Source organism: Drosophila nasuta, chromosome 2L, assembly GCF_023558535.2.
Source record: "Drosophila nasuta strain 15112-1781.00 chromosome 2L, ASM2355853v1, whole genome shotgun sequence".
NCBI lineage: Eukaryota > Metazoa > Arthropoda > Insecta > Diptera > Drosophilidae > Drosophila > Drosophila nasuta.
This window is the reverse complement of record NC_083455.1, coordinates 4,506,537-4,526,208: the sequence shown is the minus strand read 5'-3', so window position 1 is coordinate 4,526,208 and position 19,672 is coordinate 4,506,537. Positions and strand designations below refer to the sequence as shown.

Below are 19,672 nucleotides of genomic sequence, written 5' to 3'. Positions count from 1 at the left end.
TTTCTTTTGGGACATTACTTATTTTCTTGAAAATAAACTAAAAATAAAACGTCCAAAAACTTAATATTATTTTCATTATCATTTTTATTTCAATTTGTGAATCTGAGTCTATAAATGCAACACTGGCTTGCTATCGATGCTTTTACATTATCGATACTTCCAACTTTGTTGTTGTTTTTTATATTGCAGTTCTGTTTGCAGGCAACGTAGACAAAATAAACTTCACATTTATGAGATTACAGAACAACAACTGAACAATATATCGTATAAAAATAGCCAACGATCGAACAAGAGTAAGTGCATTGCTCACTGTTCGCCCATTCACTTAGTAAAGCCGCAAATAACTTCCTTGTTGTAGCTCTACTGCCCCCTATTAACCAGCCATACACACATATAAATAAGAGCGTTCTAAGAGCAGGTTTTGCATTTGAAGCAAAACAGTGCTCGCGCACGTGCAATAGCAATTGTGTCGAATTCGTCTGCAGTCGCAAGCTAAACTCATTGCTCTCAGCATGTCTCAACAACCTGTCGCATTTCTGACGCGCCGCGAAACGTTCAGTGCTTGCCATCGCCTGCACAGGTAATAAAATAAAATCAATAAATTCAATTTGCACATTGACTGTTGACACTACAGTTGTATTTGCTTAAATGCTTTTGTTTTTAATTGTTTGGACAGTGGTGTCTCATCACACAAGTGTTGATTGCATTAAAAGACTTGTTATTGTTTTTTGCAGTCCCCAATTGAGCGATGCAGAAAACTTGGAAGTCTTTGGCAAATGCAACAATTTTAACGGACATGGACACAATTATACAGGTAACGCAGGTGCATTTATGTATTTCACAAAATATGTTTCGTTTAAATGCGTGATTAGCTACGTTTTAGCATCCATATCGTATTACAAACTATTTACGCGAGCATAACCGCAACCATTGGAAATTTGAGACGAGAGGCGACGACGTTGAGACCAAGCAAATAAAACCTTGGCCGACAAGCTCGCTTATCAACCCAACAACCCATGTTCAAGTTCAACGCTCATTTCAATTTATTTGGAGAGCCAAGGCTGTAAAATGTGCTGCTGATAATGAAAGACATAACACTTACAGGCACATAGAATAATAATATAATATTAGAAATATAAGTTCTTCGATTAGAAGATTAATACATGTCAATAGTAATCAAAGGTTTAATCAAAACAGTTGACTAAAATCATATTGATTCTAATGATTTTTTTATAGACGATCATTTCCTTTAAGCCTTCATTACTGTTACAGTCATATTTTAAAGTTTACGATTGGTCCAAGGACCACAGTATTTTCATTTATCTACAACATTTTGCTTCATTCAAGCTATGGTTACATTTGATACTGAGAAATACTTTGATAGAATTCTACTTTGATAAGTTCAAGTCCTATTGCTTATTGAACTGATTTCATAGTCAATGTCAATAAAATACCTAAGCACTAAAAAAGTATTCGAAATTGAATTAATTTAATTGAAGCCCCTTCTTTCCTTGTTCGCAGTTGAGCTAACTGTTCGCGGACCCATCGATCAACGGACTGGGATGGTGCTAAATATAACAGAGCTAAAGGATGCCATCGAAACGGTTATCATGAAGCGTCTCGATCACAAGAACCTGGATAAGGATGTCGAATACTTTGCCAAAATAGTAAATATATTTTCTATCATTTCCTAACAATTAGTTATCACACAATCTTCTTTTTGCAGCCAAGCACTACGGAGAATCTGGCCGTGTATATTTGGGATAATATACGCACACACCTGAAGAAACCAGAGCTGCTGTACGAGGTGAAAATATTCGAGACACCAAAGAATATTATTACTTACCGTGGACCTTATCAAATGAATGGCCTTTACAATCCAATTAACAAACGCATTGCACGCGATTCTTGTACCAATATATCATCGGATTCGGATTAAATCGGAGATTACAATCGAATTTTGGACCAATGCTCAGCGAAGCACAATGAATTATGCGCTACAACTAAAATACTTACACACAGAACACAAACATTATACATGATGCACATAGAGAACACATTTAGTTATTATCTAACGAGTTATACGATTTACAAAGTATATGCCTAGACTTTTATACATTCAATTGAATTTATGAGAATTATACGAAATAAATATAAATCTATAACAATCAATAATGAAAGAAATACTCCCTTTGTTTTCTACCAGGCTTTATTACGAAAACATATTGCATATTTAAACAATTGATTTGCCTTTTTAACTCAGTACATTTCATTTTACTTGCATATTTGTAAAGTAATATTTATTTTGTGTTTTGTTCAATTGCCCTTAAGTATTTTCTAAATGGCAGCTATAAACCTTGCATTGCTATTGAAATTTGTTTTGTTTTCCTTTAGTACCAGGTAAGCTATTTAATTGTTCAGGATTGTATAGTCATAAGTATATTTAGATATATGTATGTTTGTTTGTATGTATATAATTTAAATTGCTTAGGCATTAGTCGTAACACTAATTTATATCACTTTGTCTATGCTAAACACTCTATACATTGTCATTGTCATTGTTATAATGATGGTTTATTGTATAGGGCATTTGTATAGGAGAATTGTCTAAATAATTTTAGAGCCTTCCGTGCAGAGACTTTTCCCGTTGTTGAAATCCTGCATGAACAAGCTGCAGTAGACGTGCCAATCTTTCGAATCTGTGGGATCATCAATTATAGGCAATTATAACAATAGGTATTTCTCGATTTAGTATTGAGCCAAAAAACTACGTGGATTGATTAGTAGTAGTCTTATGCAGGTGATTAGTTTTGGTTCGTTTCCATAAGTTCAGTCAAGAATCAGTGCTACAGTTGTTATTGGAAGAATTATTTGTGATTTGCTAAGATTACAAAACAAAAACAGTACACACAAAAAAAAAACAGAACAAAAGTTTAATCATACTCATAAGGCAGTAAGGCATTCAGGTACCCATGAAGTTTAATTAAAAACTCGGTATTCAATTTAGGAACGTTTTTCTCGTTGTTGTTGTTGCTGTTGTTTTTGTTTTTGGAAGTCTCGAGCGGTGTGTGTCATGAGTCAGTAACATATCACAGTCTGTTAGTACAGATTGGGAAAACCGGTTGTCGTTGATGCAGTTAGAGGAAAAGAGGGTTCCCTTCCAAGATTCTTGACTGAGCCCATTGGGGAGTTTACAAGCAGTTAGTTTATATGGCATTTGGGATATGTTTGTTTACAGCACCACTAAGGGCAGCACTTGATGTACTCTAAATGGTATCTATATATATGTACATATAAGTATTTATGTTCTAGGCTAAGCAATACGGTTAAATATAGTATGTTATGTATGTATAATTGGCTTACATTGTGCAACAAACAAATTTGAAGCTTATCGCTTTAACAGACTTAACCTCAGTTTTCTCAGTTTCAACCTCGATCCAACAAATTTGCTACAATTGTTCTAATATAAATTGACAACTATTTAAAAAAATTATGCGTACTAAATTTAAAATACATTATTACTAACTAGATAAAGCAATTACGTCTCATTATCGACTTTGGTATATTGGTTATTGTTTTTAGTTGTTGTGTTTAGTGTTACTTTTTGGTTTTGGTTTGTCATGACAATTGTTGCATTCGCAGTTGCAATTGTTGCATTCAACTTAGATGGTGTTGCGCAGAGTCTTACCTGGATTTCTAATGGATATGAATGGTATGCCAAACTCAAACTCATTCTTTGGCCAATATTTGAGCAGAGGCTGACGTTGTGGCAATTCCGATTCCACATAGAAATAGGCGAACAACACCAGAACCGTATAAGCAGCTATGAATATTAATATGTGCCAGAATCCGTGCAGATATGGGAAGTTGATAGCAGACCAGGCTTCGCAAAACATGCGATCGTTAATCCAACAGAAGACTGCCACGCCCCAAACTGTTGTCGCCCTCAAGCCCAGTCGGTAAACGCGTTGATCTCGTACTCTGAGGATTAATAAGCAGTGATAAGTTAATAGATTTCACAAATATCTCAATAAATGATTGACACTAATGACTGATGAGATGAACAGCTTAATGAAATTCATTTGAGTAATAATGAAAAAGTACCCTGCATGCAGCTCAAAGCATAAGAATTCCGATATTCCTATTTACACAATATTCAATATTCGCTGATACTTACAAAATAAAATAATAAATTGACAAATGTTCTAATGCGATCAAATTCATTCAATTAACAAATATGTATATAGTAACTAACTAAAAAGCACCCTGTATACAGCTCAAAGCATAAGAATGACAATATTCTTATCTAAACACCATTCAAGCAATGAACGCTAGATGGCGCTAGTTCTTAACTCGCTGCTACACATGAAAAAATATGAAATTGACTTTAGAAGTTTTAATGCGATCAAAATGAAATTTTCGGAATACATATATATACCTATACCTATAATAATCGCTTTCCTATCTTATTTGACGATTCACTCTTATTAATGATATATGCTTGCTTTGATGGTCGCAGTTTGAATAAATACAAATTGCATGCACAATTTGTGGAGAACTCAGCGTAACTAATTCTTTAACTTTTATCCACATCCTGAAGGGGGGTATGGAATTTTATTACTACTATATATCACCTTATAAATCAATGAGGCTACTGGAAAACTTTGTACAATGCACGCAATCTTTATAGCTGTCATTATCGTTTGATTTCGAAGACTTCCGAACCTACCAATCAAATATTTTCAATTATAATTGATTTCCAATAGCTCACTCTGAAGTGGTGCTCTAGGAGTTTTCCTATAGCTTATCTTTTGGGTATAAGGTGCACTTACGAACGTCAACAAAACGGATTGAGTGAGAGTGCTTTTAAAAGTTTCGCACCCAATGCTTGAGGTGTTGTTACTTAACAGTTTAAACATTTATTTCATCATGCATAGTTGAAGCATAACTTTTATTTATAACCTAGTCAATAGCGATAGAACAGTAGCGTAACTATTTGTTTTTATTTTTCACTGAACTTTGACTTCAATTAATTATGATAAATAAAACGTGCGATAACAAAGCGAATTTCGTGATGTATTGAAAACATGCATAAGTTAGGCAAGGCACTAAGTGCACCTGTCCCCCGCTGATAAACCAATAAGAAGCCGTCTGCTTTGTCAAACAAGCATGTAGTTGATAAGGACTGCGGATGATAAGGATATGTACAATAATATATACATATATGTGATTTATGAAGCATGGTGCCTTTGTTTGACAAATCGGTCAACACAGTCCCAAATGCGGCTTATCAGTTGAAAGTTTTTTGGTAACCCCTTTCTATGAATGGATGGATGGATGTACATACCGTTGCAGCTCAGTGTAGAGCATTATCATTGTCGGCACACTCATAAGCATGAGCACAAAGGCATTAACGATTGGCTTCCACCAGCTCAAACCTGTTGCGATAATGGCCGACAGTAACATAAGCCAACTGAAGGTTCTCCTGTACGACAAAACAAATACGACATATGTAGTTATGTATGTGTTTTAGATATAATCAACATTTCCGTACCTATCGTTCTTCACAAACTTCGGATAGTAGCGCTTAGGATAGAACAATGAGAATGCAGCTATAAAGACCCACAATATAGCCAGCTCATCCAGCAATTGACCCAACAAACTGAGAGTGGCATGGAAATACATCGAGCTCAGTCCAACCACGATTAGTAGCACCCAAAGCAAGTGTATTCCGGGTGTGACAAAGCGACCATATTCCTTAAACAGCATTATTAAAACTGGTGGCAATAATATGAACAGAAAGTTGCTGAACTGTAATGGAAATAGAAAAGTTAACGATTATGATTTAATATTGACATATATGTTGACTTTTAATAAATACACGAAACTTCAATAAGCCTATATTCAATTAGACAACTTACGACATTCAAAGTAAAATTGTAAAAGTTTTGGTTGTAGTTTTTGTTTGGGAAACAACAAAAGTTTTTAATTAATTCGGCTCAACAGAAATATTTTGATAAGTAATCAAATAAAAATATGAACATTTTATAAGACCCTTTTTTCTTTTCTTTACAAAACTAAGTCACATTTATGTCATGTCGGAATTTTAGAATAAATATTTATCATCAATTTATAATAATAATAAATTTATATACTAAAACATGTTTTTTTTTATTTTCATTTTGTTAAGCTACATTCAAAATGTACTCTCATGTAATTGAAGCAAATTTTCACCTGATACACGAGAACAAAGAATGACACGAAACAGGTCTGGTATAATTTATTAAATTAGGCGTAATTAAATGTTGAACTGTATGCTATCAACATGGAATAAATCATGTTTTGTTAAAGTTATACATATATGAAAATAAATGCGACGACAGTTGCAAACCGCCACAAAATGGGGCTAGGCAAAGCGAGTCAATGCTTGCATTGTTATATCTCATATATTATTTATATCTTATATACAAAGAGCTTCACGTTGACTTCAACGCAAGGTAGCTCATTAACTCGTTGCACACCAGAGCAACTCAATTAAACAAAACGCAAAACAAAAATTATTACTCAGAGCAGTAAAAATCAATTGAAATTTAATTTGACAGCATTTCTTGGCTTCATAACAAAGCCAATTGAGTTCATTTAAAAGTAAAAATGTGGAGAGTTGTTAAACTTCAGTTAATATTGTAAATATAAGCTAAACGAGATAAACCTATTTGCTATGAGCTTCGAGCATAATTTCAAACCATAAATCATATTCATTATCTGGTTGATGAAAGAGTAATGATTAAGTAAAGTGTGCATAGATGATAGAGTGTGGGAAATCAGTGCAGCGATCAATCAAATGATATATGACTGACTATATAGAGATAACATTGGGTGACAATAGAGTTAACATGACGTGATTCGTGGTCTGATTTATTAAATATGGTTTATATATCAGAAAGAATCTTTACTCTTTCATTTAAATTAATATTAAAACAACACTCATTTACCCTTCAATTGTTAACCCATAAAATTGTTGTTTTAAAATAATAATATCTAAAGTTTTTGATTACTTTTGTATTAAATTTCAGTCAGGTCTGATAAGTCAGGACTGATAGTAATAGAACAACACAACATGTTTAGTGATTTATATAAGGAAATACAACAAAGAAAAATACTTGAAGTGAACTTTGCATTCACATTTGATAAAATAAATAAAAACACAAGAAATGTCGTAATTAGAATGTGATAAAGCAACTTCAAAATGCAATTCCACTGCTGCCACTTCCAGTGTTGACAAATGATTGCTAACAGCATCTTCTTTGTTTACATTCTGGCGTAAAGTAGCAAGTGCTCTACTATGCCAAAAGGTCAAGGCCTTTACATGCATGGATTTGAGTGTGTGTGTGTATAAAAGAAAACTGCAAAAGCAGCTGTTAGTTGCACACAAACATACACACACATGTGTAATATGAATATTCATTATAATTGCAACAAAAGAAAAATGCCAAGAGCAGCAGCACACTTATTACACATACGCACCGTGTTGACGAACTCAGCAATATTCGACGATATTAAATAATTGCCCTCGCACCAATCAACGGGCGAACTTCCGGGTCGAAATAAATATATGGCATAAATGTCCATCACATTGCCAGTGTCCATGTTGAGGAGCTTTTCTCACTGGTTTGCAATAAAAGTAATGTTAATCCTATTAATTAATTGAAACCTAGAGATGCTGACGTTGGCGCGCTTCAACCACTATTCTCTAATCGTTTTGATTTGATTTGTGCTATATTCTAAATTCTGAAGGCTCGTCGTTGAGAAGAGTGTTTTTGTTTTTGCTACTCTTTAGCAATCGTTTGCATAATCGCTTGCAATTTCATATGCACTTATTTGCGTGTCTTTGTTAATAAAATTAGGTTTGCTGTTTTTGCATGATGCCCGTTTCCCGTTTCTTTTGTGTTGTGTTGCACTGCATGCAACTTGAATGTTCGTGTAATATTTGGCCTTATGTAAGTTGAGATCATTTAAACAGCACCAAGGATTCACTAAAATGGATATTTCTTTGTTTTTCGCTTGCACTTATAAGCTGACCAACATGCGTAGTTTCAAGTAATTCGACGCAAAAGAAACTAAAACAAGAAAAATACGCGGAGCGAACACGTCTGTTACGTTGGCGAACGTTTTGTTTACTGTTAACGCTATGTTATGCATAAACGCAAAATGGCTCAATGATATGAGTATTTTTATTATGAGTACAATTAGTTACGCACAAAAGTGTTGGTAAATGTTAAGGAATTACAAGCTCATCTTGCATTGTGCTAAAAATTTAATAGTATTTGTATACTACTTAAAACATATATTACATAAACATATATTTCAAAAGTAAAATTAATTACAATTGTTCGTACTTGAAAGTTATAACGGGTATATCATTGGAAAATGTATACATAAAACAGCTGATTACTTATTCTACAGCCATGACAAAAATTCTGTTATATGCAAAGAATCTCAAACTGTTAAATTAAAAAAACTCAACCGTTAAATTGGAAAAATGTGAAATGTACATATAAGCTGGGGAAACGTTCGACTCGTGTTTTTGACAGTAACTTAAATTTTAAATTGTAAATTTCATGTTTATTGGAGTTTTCCAATAGAATACACGCCAAGGAAATATAAAACAGTTTTTTCGATTTTCCGATCTATGGAGTTTATTATAAGTAAAAAGGTATTAATCCATTTGAAATTATAATAAATTATATATTATTGTTTCATACATATTTAATATTTGTATTATTTGTTTTTAAAAAATGATATAAAATATCGATGTTTGAGAAATGCTCAAACACATCGATACATCGGTGGTGCAATCGATTATACTCCGTCTCTAGCCGGTAGCCACACGGTAAAACAGCAATTCTTTCTGTTGTGTTGACAACAATTATTGCAATTTGAAATGTTTCCACAAAAATCATCGGTAACTTACTGCACGCCCGCGTCTCATCAGCCGCCGCCGGCAAAAGAATTGGCCGACAATGTAGACTATCCCAATCTTAATGCGACCGATATGAGTGCGCGCCTCGAGAATCTGTCCCCACGCCTCCATGATTGCTTCGACAGCATTTCGATGAACAAACAGCAGCATTTTGCCTTAGCCACCAACCACCGCGATGGGGCCCAATGGTGGGGCATGTTCTTTGGTTACAAGAAGACGGACCGCATGACTGTCGACAACGCTGACTACAAGTTGCAATGCGAGCAAACCGTCAACATCTTACGCTATGCAGATAATAATGTATTGCTTGTGGCGTTAGGCGATGCACGATTGCAAGCGTGGTCAACTTATTCCAAAGTGCGCAATGCTGAGTCGCCTTATTGTCTGTTCCTCATTGGCGAAGAGACGGCGCACAAAGCACCCATCAATCAGCTCTGCGTCTTCAAATCGGAGCCACAGAAAGCCGTGTCTAGCTGTCTGGAAAACATACTTAATGTAAGTCAACTTGCAGAGAATTTGTGGCAAGTAATTTAAGTTATATTTTGATGTTCAGGTGTGGGATCTATCTGGAGCTGACCTATGCAGCACATATCGGGCACGTTCAGCCCACACTAATAAATTAACAGGCTTGGCAACATCTGCAACGAGCTCGGATCAAATTGTCAGCTGCGACCGTGGAGGATGCGCTCGTCTCTGGGATGTGCGCGCCTCATCGCCTTCTTCGACCTGCCTTTATGATGATAAGTCGCATCTGCTCAGCTTTACCTGTGCTGCTTGGGCATCGCCCAGTGAACTTCAAGGTAATAACTTCATTTATCTGGGCGATTACGATGGCAATGTACATACGTTAGATATTCGTGTGCCGGGAAAACTGCAGCAGACGGATAGCTATTTTGAGGCTGGTCATGTGTCACATCTGGTTGTTAATGGGTAAGCTATTGATATATTCTTTAATGATAAATGCTAACTGAATGTGTTTACAGTGATCACTTGGCGGTCATGAGCAATCTTCCAGCCTCTGTCAAGATAGCCAAAGTGAAAAAGGGTCATGAGATTATTTACACTAATGAGAATACTCATAGTCGGCTAACGGATGCAGTTTGGAGCAATGAAAACACTCTGCTAACCATTGGACACGGCCGTAAATTGGCCACGCACAAAATATAACACTACATATTTCCTTTAGTTTATACAAAGAATTGAATTTTTCAAGACCAATTATTTTTGTACATATGTATGTGCCTATTAACTAAACTCTTTTTTTTTGTTTTTATTGCGAAACCACGAATCTGTGTATGACAGCGTAGCTTTATAATTTAGTGATAACGATCCCTCAACAGGAAGAATACGATTTGTACCTTTACATTTTTTTAAGATACGCTAATATATGTATACAATTTTGGGTAAAAAGCAAATACGACTGTGCAATTTTTATTTTAACTGAAAAATGTTATTTTTAACTTGGTAACGCTTGTCAAAATATGATTCAGTTAAAACATAAATTTTTTATTTTTGTACCTTATCGAAAATTGCTCTGTAACGTGCTTTCACTGCACTTTGTGTGCAGAATGAAATTTGTGTAGCTAAAACATTGAAAAGAAGGTTGTAAAGTGCATTCGCTTCAAAACAAAACTTCCAGGACCATAGAACAACGAGTAACAGATAATACGAAGACCTTTAACATGAAGTGATAAAAGAATTTATGACTTATCACTGTCACAATTAATATAATTTTGATTTTATATTTCAACTTCAGAATGGTTAAAACTTAATTGAAACCGAAAATAATTCAATTCATTAAAAAACTACTTCCATAATTTGTGATCATTTTGTCATTCACTAGATTTCAGACCACCGTATTTGATTGAATTAGTAGTTTTTATTTTCTAGGTATTCGCAAAACTAAAAAAATAGAAATCAGATAGAACCCAAAAGGAAGTTCTTTATCTCGGCCTTGCATTTTGTGAATTCTTGAATATATTTTCTGGATCTGGATCTCTCACTATGATTTTTTTTAGTCAGAATGTACACTATTTAAGATATATTCAAGTTAAGCTGTCTTGAAGGTATATCAAAAGCAATACTATAAAACTAAAATAAATACTACTATTAATATTAGTCAGAACTGGTTTATAACAAAAGAAAAAAAAACTTTTGAGTTTGTGTTGCTATTTTATTTTATAATTACATTCAAAATTATAATCGCGTCAATAAATGCAATACCATAATATCTAATTCAAAATTCGTGCTTCAGTTTTTGCTCTCCAGTTTTTCGCACACAATGTTTAACAAAATTCAATTGCTTACGAAACTTACACTAAACAACATATAAAAAATAATAAACAACCGCAGAGAAAAGTACTTTAAAGTTGGGAGAGTCAAGAACGGTTAATCACTTCATTTGCTGCTAATGCTGGCGCTGCTTGGTGGGCAGTGGAATGGAAAATGTTTCCGATTAATTTTGCCAGAAAATTAAAACTTTTTCACTTCAGCTTATGTCTAATACGTTGGTTGATCCAACCAATCAATGGCGTCGCCGCTTAGTTGGCGGTTCCAGGAAATTGTTTTCCTCCTCTCCAATCTCCATGTGGTCTAATTTCATAAGATCCTTTGCCTTTTGTAACATTGTTGTATCACGCATCCAGTTACACTTGAGCACAGCATCTATTGAGGGTCGTTTCTCAGGATCCACAATGAGCATTTGTTTGATTAGCAACTTGGCACGTTGCGAAACACCCTGCCAAGCAGGATGACGAAAGCGAAAGTTACCCTTTTTTATCTGCTCTCCGGCTGGAGATCCGTACTCATCAGAGAATGGCAAAGTGCCACTCAGGCTGCAATGGAAATGAATATATTTATTATCATGGACATACATAGTTGTGAATATAATTACCAAGTGTAAAGGACAACACCCAAACTCCAAATGTCCACTTTTTGGGTGTAGGACGCACGCCCGCCGGTGATAAGCACCTCGGGTGCCACATAAAGGGGCGTGCCACATAGGGTACGCATCACTGAATCCTTGTGCACGAATTTGCTGAGACCAAAGTCAGATACTTTGAGTAAAGTATCTTCATCGCTGGACTCCAGCAGCACATTGTCCGGCTTCAGATCGCGGTGTGTGATGCCTTAAAGCAATAAAATAGTACAATTTATACAAATATAGTTAGTTCGTCTCAAAACATTTACCTCTATCATGCAAATACTTGACAGCATGGCACATTTGATAGAAATAGAGTTTAGAAGTGTCTTCGTTTAGTAGTTTCTTGCTGATGATGCGATTTAGCAAATCGCCACCGCGCATAAACTCTAGAACCATGTAAACCGAGTCCGGTTTATCGACAATGTCATGCATGCGCACCACACACGGATGCGAGAGATTTTTCATGATCTTGGCCTCGTTGAGGACACGAACTGGATCGTTTTGGTTATTGTTCGGATGTGCACTCACTTCCAGCATGTTTTTCTTCACAATTTTCATTGCAAACTGCTCACAGGTACGACGTTCATATACAAGTCTCACTAATCCATAGGCACCCGAGCCCAGTTTGCGATTTATACAATAGGTTTCGGTAATTTCGCTGGGCAAACCAATCGCCTCATTGGGACTAAGATCTTTGAAGACAAATGCTGCAAGCAGAGCAGGTGTTTTTATAATGAAAAAATTTGAATGCATTGTTCTAAATTTCACTTCGCTTACCTTTGTAGGTGGGATGAGAGAGCGCTATGATGTCGTCATTTTGTAAAATGCGTGTTTTGTTCATACCGATCTTTTCGCCATTTACGAATGTGCCGTTGCGTGATAGATCCTAAGGGATGCGAATTTGAAAGCACAATACTGTAGGTCAGTGGGAAACCCGAAACAATATTTCTAGCTACCTGTATATAAACCGGATTTGTGAGATCACAGTTGGCGCGTTTAATGATAAAATGTACTTTGGATATGCGTGATAGAATCTTTTCGGATAAATCATTTAGTGTTAATATCAAATCATTTGCTTCGCCACGTCCAGCGGAAAATTCGTCGTTGTTTAAGTCTAATAAGAAATAATAAAAAACATTTGCTTAAGATGGGTGCAAGGTCAAATGATAACATGCAATTTAACACAAATCTATATTGAATAGGAAGAACTAAGTACATTGAATAAACATATAATTTTGCATAACAGTTACCAACACAAAGGGACGAATGCGTATATATAATTTTGTATGGTTTGATGCTCGTACCCAAGGACTTTATTTTTATATTTTTGCCATAGAGTCGGCCCCATACTATCTTCTCCATGGGTTGGCTCTCAACCTGCGTCCAAATGTTCGACGCTTGGCTCTGGGTGGCCTGGGTGCCTTGTGTGTCGCGAGCCATGTTTCTTCTTCCCTCTCCTTTTTGCCTTCGAAACTTTTGTGTAACTGTTTCTGTTTCTTTTCCGGTTAAATTTGCTGCGCAAATGTTAGTGTGCAGTTATCTTTTGTACACATACAATCAATCATACACTAATACAGACACAAACGAAAATGTTGGTAATAAAAGTTTATTTGTGGACAAGCGCGTCGCGTTTTCTTAAGGAACTGCATTCAGAATGTGTTTACATTAAATTATTAATGCGTTTGCAGAAATCTTCGAGCGGTTTTAATACACAAACAAAACTAAATGAATGCTTCGCAAGCTGCGCGCGCTGAAGAACGTCTGCACATATTAGAGATGGAAGAACACCAATAGCTTCTCATATTGATGTATCGATGTTTCCTTTATACATCGATTTTTCTGTAATGTATGGTATTCAGCCACTTAAAAATATATACTACCACGAATCACGCAACTACCATATCGGGCAACTTGATGTTTTTTTGAACATTTTACTAAGTTGTTGTTAAAACAGACACTAAAGTTTTTATATAATAAGAACTAAAATGAGAAACATGCCGTTACATGTTTTGAAATTAATGTCATATCAATTGTTATGATGGCTTTATTCGATTTGTTTAAAATAGTTGAACAGCTGTAGTGGTAGACTGAACATTGGTTTCTTTAAATATTCAGCAACAGTTTAATATAAACAATTTTTTTAAAATTCATTTGCAGCAAAGTAGAAAATATACCACAGCGATTTCGTTTACTATTTACCAACACTAAAAAATATCGATAGAAACGCTGTAGCCCTAGATTGCGGCGTCGTTTGAAAGCAACTGTAAACTATTACCAATACAAGCGTAATAAAAAACGAAAGGCATAAAGGAAAACTGAATAAGAAACCAAAAATAATTAGGGTTTTATAAATTTCAACTTAACACTTCACAGACCTTTTTTGTTAGCTGGTCCGCAGCTGCTTGTCAGAGTTGCACAGAAAACGGTAAGCGTCCCTGAACTGTGCATCAACAGCTACCCAAAATAGTTTCAAGTTTGTTTGTGTTTGCAGATCATGACGTTACCGCGCTCTGAGACGTCACTGCGACGTTCCGCGGTGGGCAGCCATCGTGAGAGCATGATGAGGGATATGACAACAGTCAACGATGACGATGCCGAGCGTCGCGAGGCACGCCGTCGCACTCTGTTGCAGCAACAGACTCGACCCCGAGACAGCAGCGCTTTGGAGTCCATTGAAGATAATGAGACGCTCAAAAAGTGTTTGGAAATTTATAACGGCAATAAGCTAAGTCGCGACAATGCCTGGTCATTATCGGTAATAGATACGCTCTCCAATCTTCTGGATCGTCATCACAAAACATTGAGCAACTTTAAGGTAAGTTATATACACATTCTATACATTCTATAACTTAATCGACAAATTCATTTTAGATGGCAGGTTCATCTTTAGAGGCTTCGTCACGCGTTTATGGACTGCGTGTCGACTCCATCTATCTGGATGCTATGCGCATGTCGGCTGGCCTCAGTGCCCGAACTCTGACGGAACAGCAGTTAAACGCAGCTGCAGATCGCGATGACAGCATTACTGAGAATGCCGAAGGCGCAGCGCTCGATGATAATGGACAGACTCAGGCCTCTGCACCAAAGCCTAAGAAGCGGACACGTAAAGCGGTATCCACAGTAACCAAGAACAAGGACACGCTCAATATGCGTTTGGACACAGCCCCGTTGCAGGATCCTGTGTTTGGTAAACTTAATTCAACAGTCGGATCTATAAATGCCTCCAATCGTCTAATGCACAACATATTGCCTACGATGGATTCCGAACTTAAATTATGCACAACTTATCGCTTTTGGAACTCTGAAGAGCTGCCAGATGAGGTAACGGATTATGCAACGGTAGACACCAACTTAAGTGATGTCGATCCGCAATCGTTTGTTAGTGCAGAGTTTGTTGAGAAGCTGCTCCGTTACGATCAAAAGTTGAATCTGCGACCCTTGCATACCGGCTACATTATAACCGATGAACCAAATCCTAGCAATGTCAATGAGCCAAGACAGATGCCCGACAATGATGACGGAGTGGATAATACCGATGACTTTTATGAGAATCCCAAAGAGCTGTCGATGGCCTTTGATATAAACGCAGAATGCGAGCCCATGCCAGATCTGGATGGACAGACCGCAGCTGTCTTGGAGGTGGACTACAATGAGCTGGAGGAACTCACAGCCGAAGAGCGTCACACTCTGCAAAACTGTCGAGCTCTTCGCAAACAGCCGGTTGTAATTGATGATCTGCGTCCCATTGATGGCAGCTCCAAGCTTGAGTACTCCTACCGACCCATGGATAAAATCTCGCAATTCTGGGCTGGCCCATCACATTGGAAGTTCAAGCGTACTCGAGCTCGCAGCACTTTTGGTCAGATTAATGCGCAGGATAAATCGTCTGCTGGAGGCGCTGACGGTGGCAGCAGCACAATCACAGCAACGGCGGCGCGTGCTAGACGTGCAGCTCAGCAAGCGGCCAAGCGACGCAGCCAACAATTAAAGTTTGGCGAATATACAGAGCATCTGTTTCAGCCTCTAGAGCCCAATACCAAGCTGCGTAAGGCCAACTGCCAAAAGAAATGGGATGCCCGTAAACTCGTGCTGCCCACTAAGTTTGAGTTTGACGCCGAATATTTTGAAAAATATGATTATGCGCCCAGCATAAAAGTGACTCGTCGATTTGGTGTACAGGATGAGGATTTGGATCATGATGCAAATTCGGCAATTGACGATGTTGCCGAGGATGTTGAACTTTTTGACAACGATCATTTTAGCGCGGACACGCCCCATTCACCCTCGGCAATGAATATAAGCGGCATGCCCGAAGGCGCTGATACGGGCACGTTGTTGGATGGTGATCAGGCCATAGGAGGCATTATTAGTCAAGGGAATACCACTTTGCGCAACAACTGTAATGACACGGTGCTTGAAATAGCCACAGATTTTGAGGGTGCACCTACACAAGTAAGATGCCTTATAATATTTATTATTAACATTGGTAACTAATTGTTTACATGGTTTTTGCAGGTGACCAAAGTAATTGTGCCTTTTGCCAAACGTGCAAAGGTCATAGACATGAAGAATCTCAAGCGGAGCTGCAATTCTTTAATACAAAAACAATTGTTGAATGACGTTCCGGATGAGTCGATACCGACTCATTTAAAATCGAGTAAAGAGCACTATGCAAAGGGTATGGCCTCATTTAAGGAGGTTTACGATGAATTACCTAGTATGCTGACACCTAAAATGGCTGATTCATTGTCGCCCTCGGTTGCGCTTTATGCTGTTCTCCATTTGGCTAATGATATGAGATTGCGACTCATACCACAGGACGACTTTGAGAATTTTACAATAAGACAAGTTACCGATTAACACAAAATAGTTTAGTATCATCTTAATGCTAACTGGGTAGTGAAAATACACAAAAGAAGAATTTCCTTAATCACATCAACCAGTATTCCCATAAACTAGTTACCACTAATTCACTCCCATTCACAAAATCTCTTATATTTTCATGTATCGTGTGTTTTGTGGTGTTTGCAGTAATCCCAAAACCTAGATTTAATTACGTAAATATTTTCGTTTGTCATGGCGTTGATATTCGTTAATTGTCTCTAAATTTAATTTAATTGAGTATTTTAGCAGATGTAATAAATAACAAACATATGTCAACTTTTCTTATTTGCTGGAAGCTAAAATTTCACTTATATATTATATTAAGTAGTTATTTGATTTCTACAGTGGTAATTGCCAAAGATGGTGGTTTTCCTAAATGTTATATAAATGTTCACGAATTGTTCATCCTGTTTTTTGACCAATTCTGTAACTGACAACTTTTATTGCAGCTTTACATTTTATCCGCTCACTTTGTTGCCTCGCAGTTTCCTCTCAAAAAAACTTGCACATTAGTTTTGTTTGTTGTGTGCATTTTGTTGACACAGCCAAAGAGGAAGATGACGAACCGGAAGCTATACTGATAGTGGGTGGCATTGTTTTGTTTTGTTTTACTTAAGAGTGTTACCCTACAAACATAAATGGGTTGTAAATTTGATTGTAATAAACATTTTTAAAAAATGGTAACAATGAACTTTTTTAAAATTTGTTTTTCATTTGTAAAACATAGTTTTGGAACATGTTGAAGCTTAATAAAATACAGAACATGTAATTTGTAGGATATCTTCTAGTCTTATACACGATTTCTTGTGTTATGCTTTGTCTTATTTCTTGCTGTTGCTTTTCATTTGCATACTCTGCGTTTTTAGTCGCGCCTTCATACATTTTGCCAGCTGATTGTTGCTGTTACCTCATGTTGTTGTTGTTGCTTTCATGCTTGCTGTGTTTGCATACGTATTCCTGTTCCCATCCTGCTCCACAGCGTGCAATGCTTGTGTGTGTGTGGTTGTGTGTGCCTTGTCTGACACATTTGTGCTGCATATGTGTTGAAAAGTTCGGTGTTTGCAGAGCGCTTTTAGGCGCCGCGACATTTGTTTCAAATGCCGTTGTCGTTCTTTCCCACTCTCGTATTTCCATGGACATATGAATGTATAGTGTGTCTGTGTGTATGTAAGTGTAATTGCATATTATTTGCATAAATATTTGCTAAGTACGCAGCAGAATACACAACAACAAAAGCGTCGCATGACATTTAAATAGCATCATCAAACTTTTGATATTAACAGAAGCAGCAACAGCAGCAGCAGCAGAAAGTTTAAAGTTAAACATTCTAAATCCCAGTGATCCCCAGTCTGTTTCACCTGCTGCTGACACCTGTGTGCAATGTGTTTTGATGGCTTTAAATATGATATTTGCGAAACTTAAATATTCAAAGAATTTCTAATGATAATTTCACTTGACTAAATAATTGCTAAGTAGTAATTTAAATTCTAAATAAATGCAAAATTTGAATTATTACCAAAAGCATATTTGCAATAATGACGAAATTTGGTTATGAAAAATCTTGTTGCTTTTATTAACTCCTAATTGAGTGCATTCTCGTGTTGTCAATGCCAAAATGCAATTAGTACGGATAAACCAAATGTGTGTCATGTTCGAAGGAATTAAAACACCAAAAATTAACGCACATTTACAGCACCCACATTTGCAGGTGAAAAGTTAATTATCATCACAAACATTGTGCACGGGGAATTAGGAGACAACAATTCCAACCAAGTTGAGCCAAGTTATGAGTACGACAGACAGCAAAACAGAAGCTCCTGCTTTGTTTGTCTTTGGCCATAACCATTCGTGCATGTTGTTAGCCTCGTTCTACCTCAGCTATTACCTCTGAAGTATCTTTCTGGTATGTTGGCTTTGGTGTTATTTTCATGGTTATGATCTCACATTTGTTGCTTAATTGTGTTACATGTACCGAGGATTTTGGAGATGATAATTGTTTGCATTTCTTTAGGATTAAAAGGTTGTCCAATATGCAGTCAACACGGCACTAAAACTTTCAAATTGGAACATATGAAAATGGAATATTTTCATTTGTGTAACTGCAAGATGCTTTTATTAACCACATTTAGCGTTGGCATAATTAAGTTAGTAAGTAATTATACACCTACTTTGCAAATTAAACCATTACTGCATGAAATCTTATAATCTTTTAAGAGCCTTCTGTGAAAGAATTAAGCAATATATTTCTTTTTTTATTTCCTATACAACAATTCAAAAATCTCTACGTTCGGGAGAATGCTAAGAAAAACCCCAAAAATTAAGCTTCTGTGAATAATCACAATAATATAAAAGACAAATCATAAAGCAAGTGTGTGTGTTGGCGTTTTTCCAAACTATTGGACAAATTAGCTCCCAGTTTAAATATTTGCAGCACGAAAAAAGAAAAGTCCGTAAATGGTTTTTTGTTCACTCCATTTAGAGTTTCATTCTTTATTAATGTTTATTTAGTAGCATATAGTATATGTAGTATATCGGGTAAAATATTTCGCGTGTATTCAGCATTCTGCGTTCTGTAATTTATTTACATTCATGATATTTAATATTTTGTTCTATAGGTAAGTATATAATGTAGATATACATTCATAACATATAATACTCGCACTTTTGTCGCCAGCTGTGGGGATAAACTGTTTCAACAATTTTCATAAAATTGCTGTCCTACCTCTGCATTCCTAGTACCTCTAACAATTTAGTTTACGATAGATATTTAATTAAATGTTTCATCGTAAAAACCAAAGCAAATTGAAAAGAATTTTATACTTTCAATGATGGTGTAAATCAAATATACAAAAGATTGTTTCTTTTCTTTTATAGAGTTTTAAAAA

General features: G+C 36.2%; 5 protein-coding genes across 8 annotated transcripts; 3 read left to right on the top strand and 2 right to left on the bottom strand.

The window, feature by feature from the left end:
• The first annotated feature begins 169 nt into the window (after positions 1-169).
• On the top strand, positions 170-2,855 carry LOC132783454 (6-pyruvoyl tetrahydrobiopterin synthase). 2 transcript variants are annotated; one of them, XM_060788609.1, is made up of 5 exons: positions 170-293; positions 359-580; positions 735-814; positions 1,522-1,667; positions 1,727-2,855. In XM_060788609.1, exons 2-5 carry the CDS (start codon positions 513-515, stop codon positions 1,937-1,939), a joined length of 507 nt encoding a protein of 168 aa, XP_060644592.1. In that variant the 5' UTR covers positions 170-293; positions 359-512; the 3' UTR covers positions 1,940-2,855. The 2 variants fall into 2 exon arrangements, with proteins under 2 accessions (XP_060644592.1, XP_060644595.1); XM_060788612.1 differs by having other exon boundaries at positions 188-580.
• On the bottom strand, positions 1,732-8,186 carry LOC132783453 (alkaline ceramidase). 2 transcript variants are annotated; one of them, XM_060788608.1, is made up of 5 exons: positions 7,525-8,186; positions 5,555-5,811; positions 5,348-5,485; positions 3,689-3,981; positions 1,732-2,846 (listed from the first exon to the last, which is right to left on the bottom strand). In XM_060788608.1, the coding sequence occupies exons 1-5, from the start codon at positions 7,645-7,647 to the stop codon at positions 2,830-2,832; spliced, it is 828 nt and encodes a 275-aa protein (XP_060644591.1). In that variant the 5' UTR covers positions 7,648-8,186; the 3' UTR covers positions 1,732-2,829. The 2 variants fall into 2 exon arrangements, with proteins under 2 accessions (XP_060644591.1, XP_060644590.1); XM_060788607.1 differs by having other exon boundaries at positions 1,732-2,699.
• Positions 8,187-8,858: 672 nt separating this feature from the next.
• LOC132794115 (protein valois) lies at positions 8,859-11,085 on the top strand. The gene is made up of 3 exons (XM_060804374.1): positions 8,859-9,475; positions 9,534-9,910; positions 9,964-11,085. The coding sequence occupies exons 1-3, from the start codon at positions 8,942-8,944 to the stop codon at positions 10,145-10,147; spliced, it is 1,095 nt and encodes a 364-aa protein (XP_060660357.1). The 5' UTR covers positions 8,859-8,941; the 3' UTR covers positions 10,148-11,085.
• A 61-nt stretch (positions 11,086-11,146) lies between these two features.
• On the bottom strand, positions 11,147-13,684 carry LOC132794100 (ovarian-specific serine/threonine-protein kinase Lok). Of its 2 annotated transcripts, none has more exons than XM_060804354.1 (6): positions 13,154-13,684; positions 12,860-13,017; positions 12,681-12,789; positions 12,170-12,610; positions 11,874-12,108; positions 11,147-11,814 (listed from the first exon to the last, which is right to left on the bottom strand). In XM_060804354.1, the coding sequence occupies exons 1-6, from the start codon at positions 13,341-13,343 to the stop codon at positions 11,505-11,507; spliced, it is 1,443 nt and encodes a 480-aa protein (XP_060660337.1). In that variant the 5' UTR covers positions 13,344-13,684; the 3' UTR covers positions 11,147-11,504. The 2 variants fall into 2 exon arrangements, with proteins under 2 accessions (XP_060660337.1, XP_060660345.1); XM_060804362.1 differs by having other exon boundaries at positions 11,150-11,814; positions 13,208-13,683.
• A 282-nt stretch (positions 13,685-13,966) lies between these two features.
• LOC132794858 (condensin complex subunit 2) lies at positions 13,967-17,057 on the top strand. Its single transcript, XM_060805120.1, has 4 exons — positions 13,967-14,328; positions 14,395-14,718; positions 14,775-16,355; positions 16,419-17,057. Exons 2-4 carry the CDS (start codon positions 14,398-14,400, stop codon positions 16,761-16,763), a joined length of 2,247 nt encoding a protein of 748 aa, XP_060661103.1. The 5' UTR covers positions 13,967-14,328; positions 14,395-14,397; the 3' UTR covers positions 16,764-17,057.
• The last annotated feature ends 2,615 nt before the right edge of the window (positions 17,058-19,672 follow it).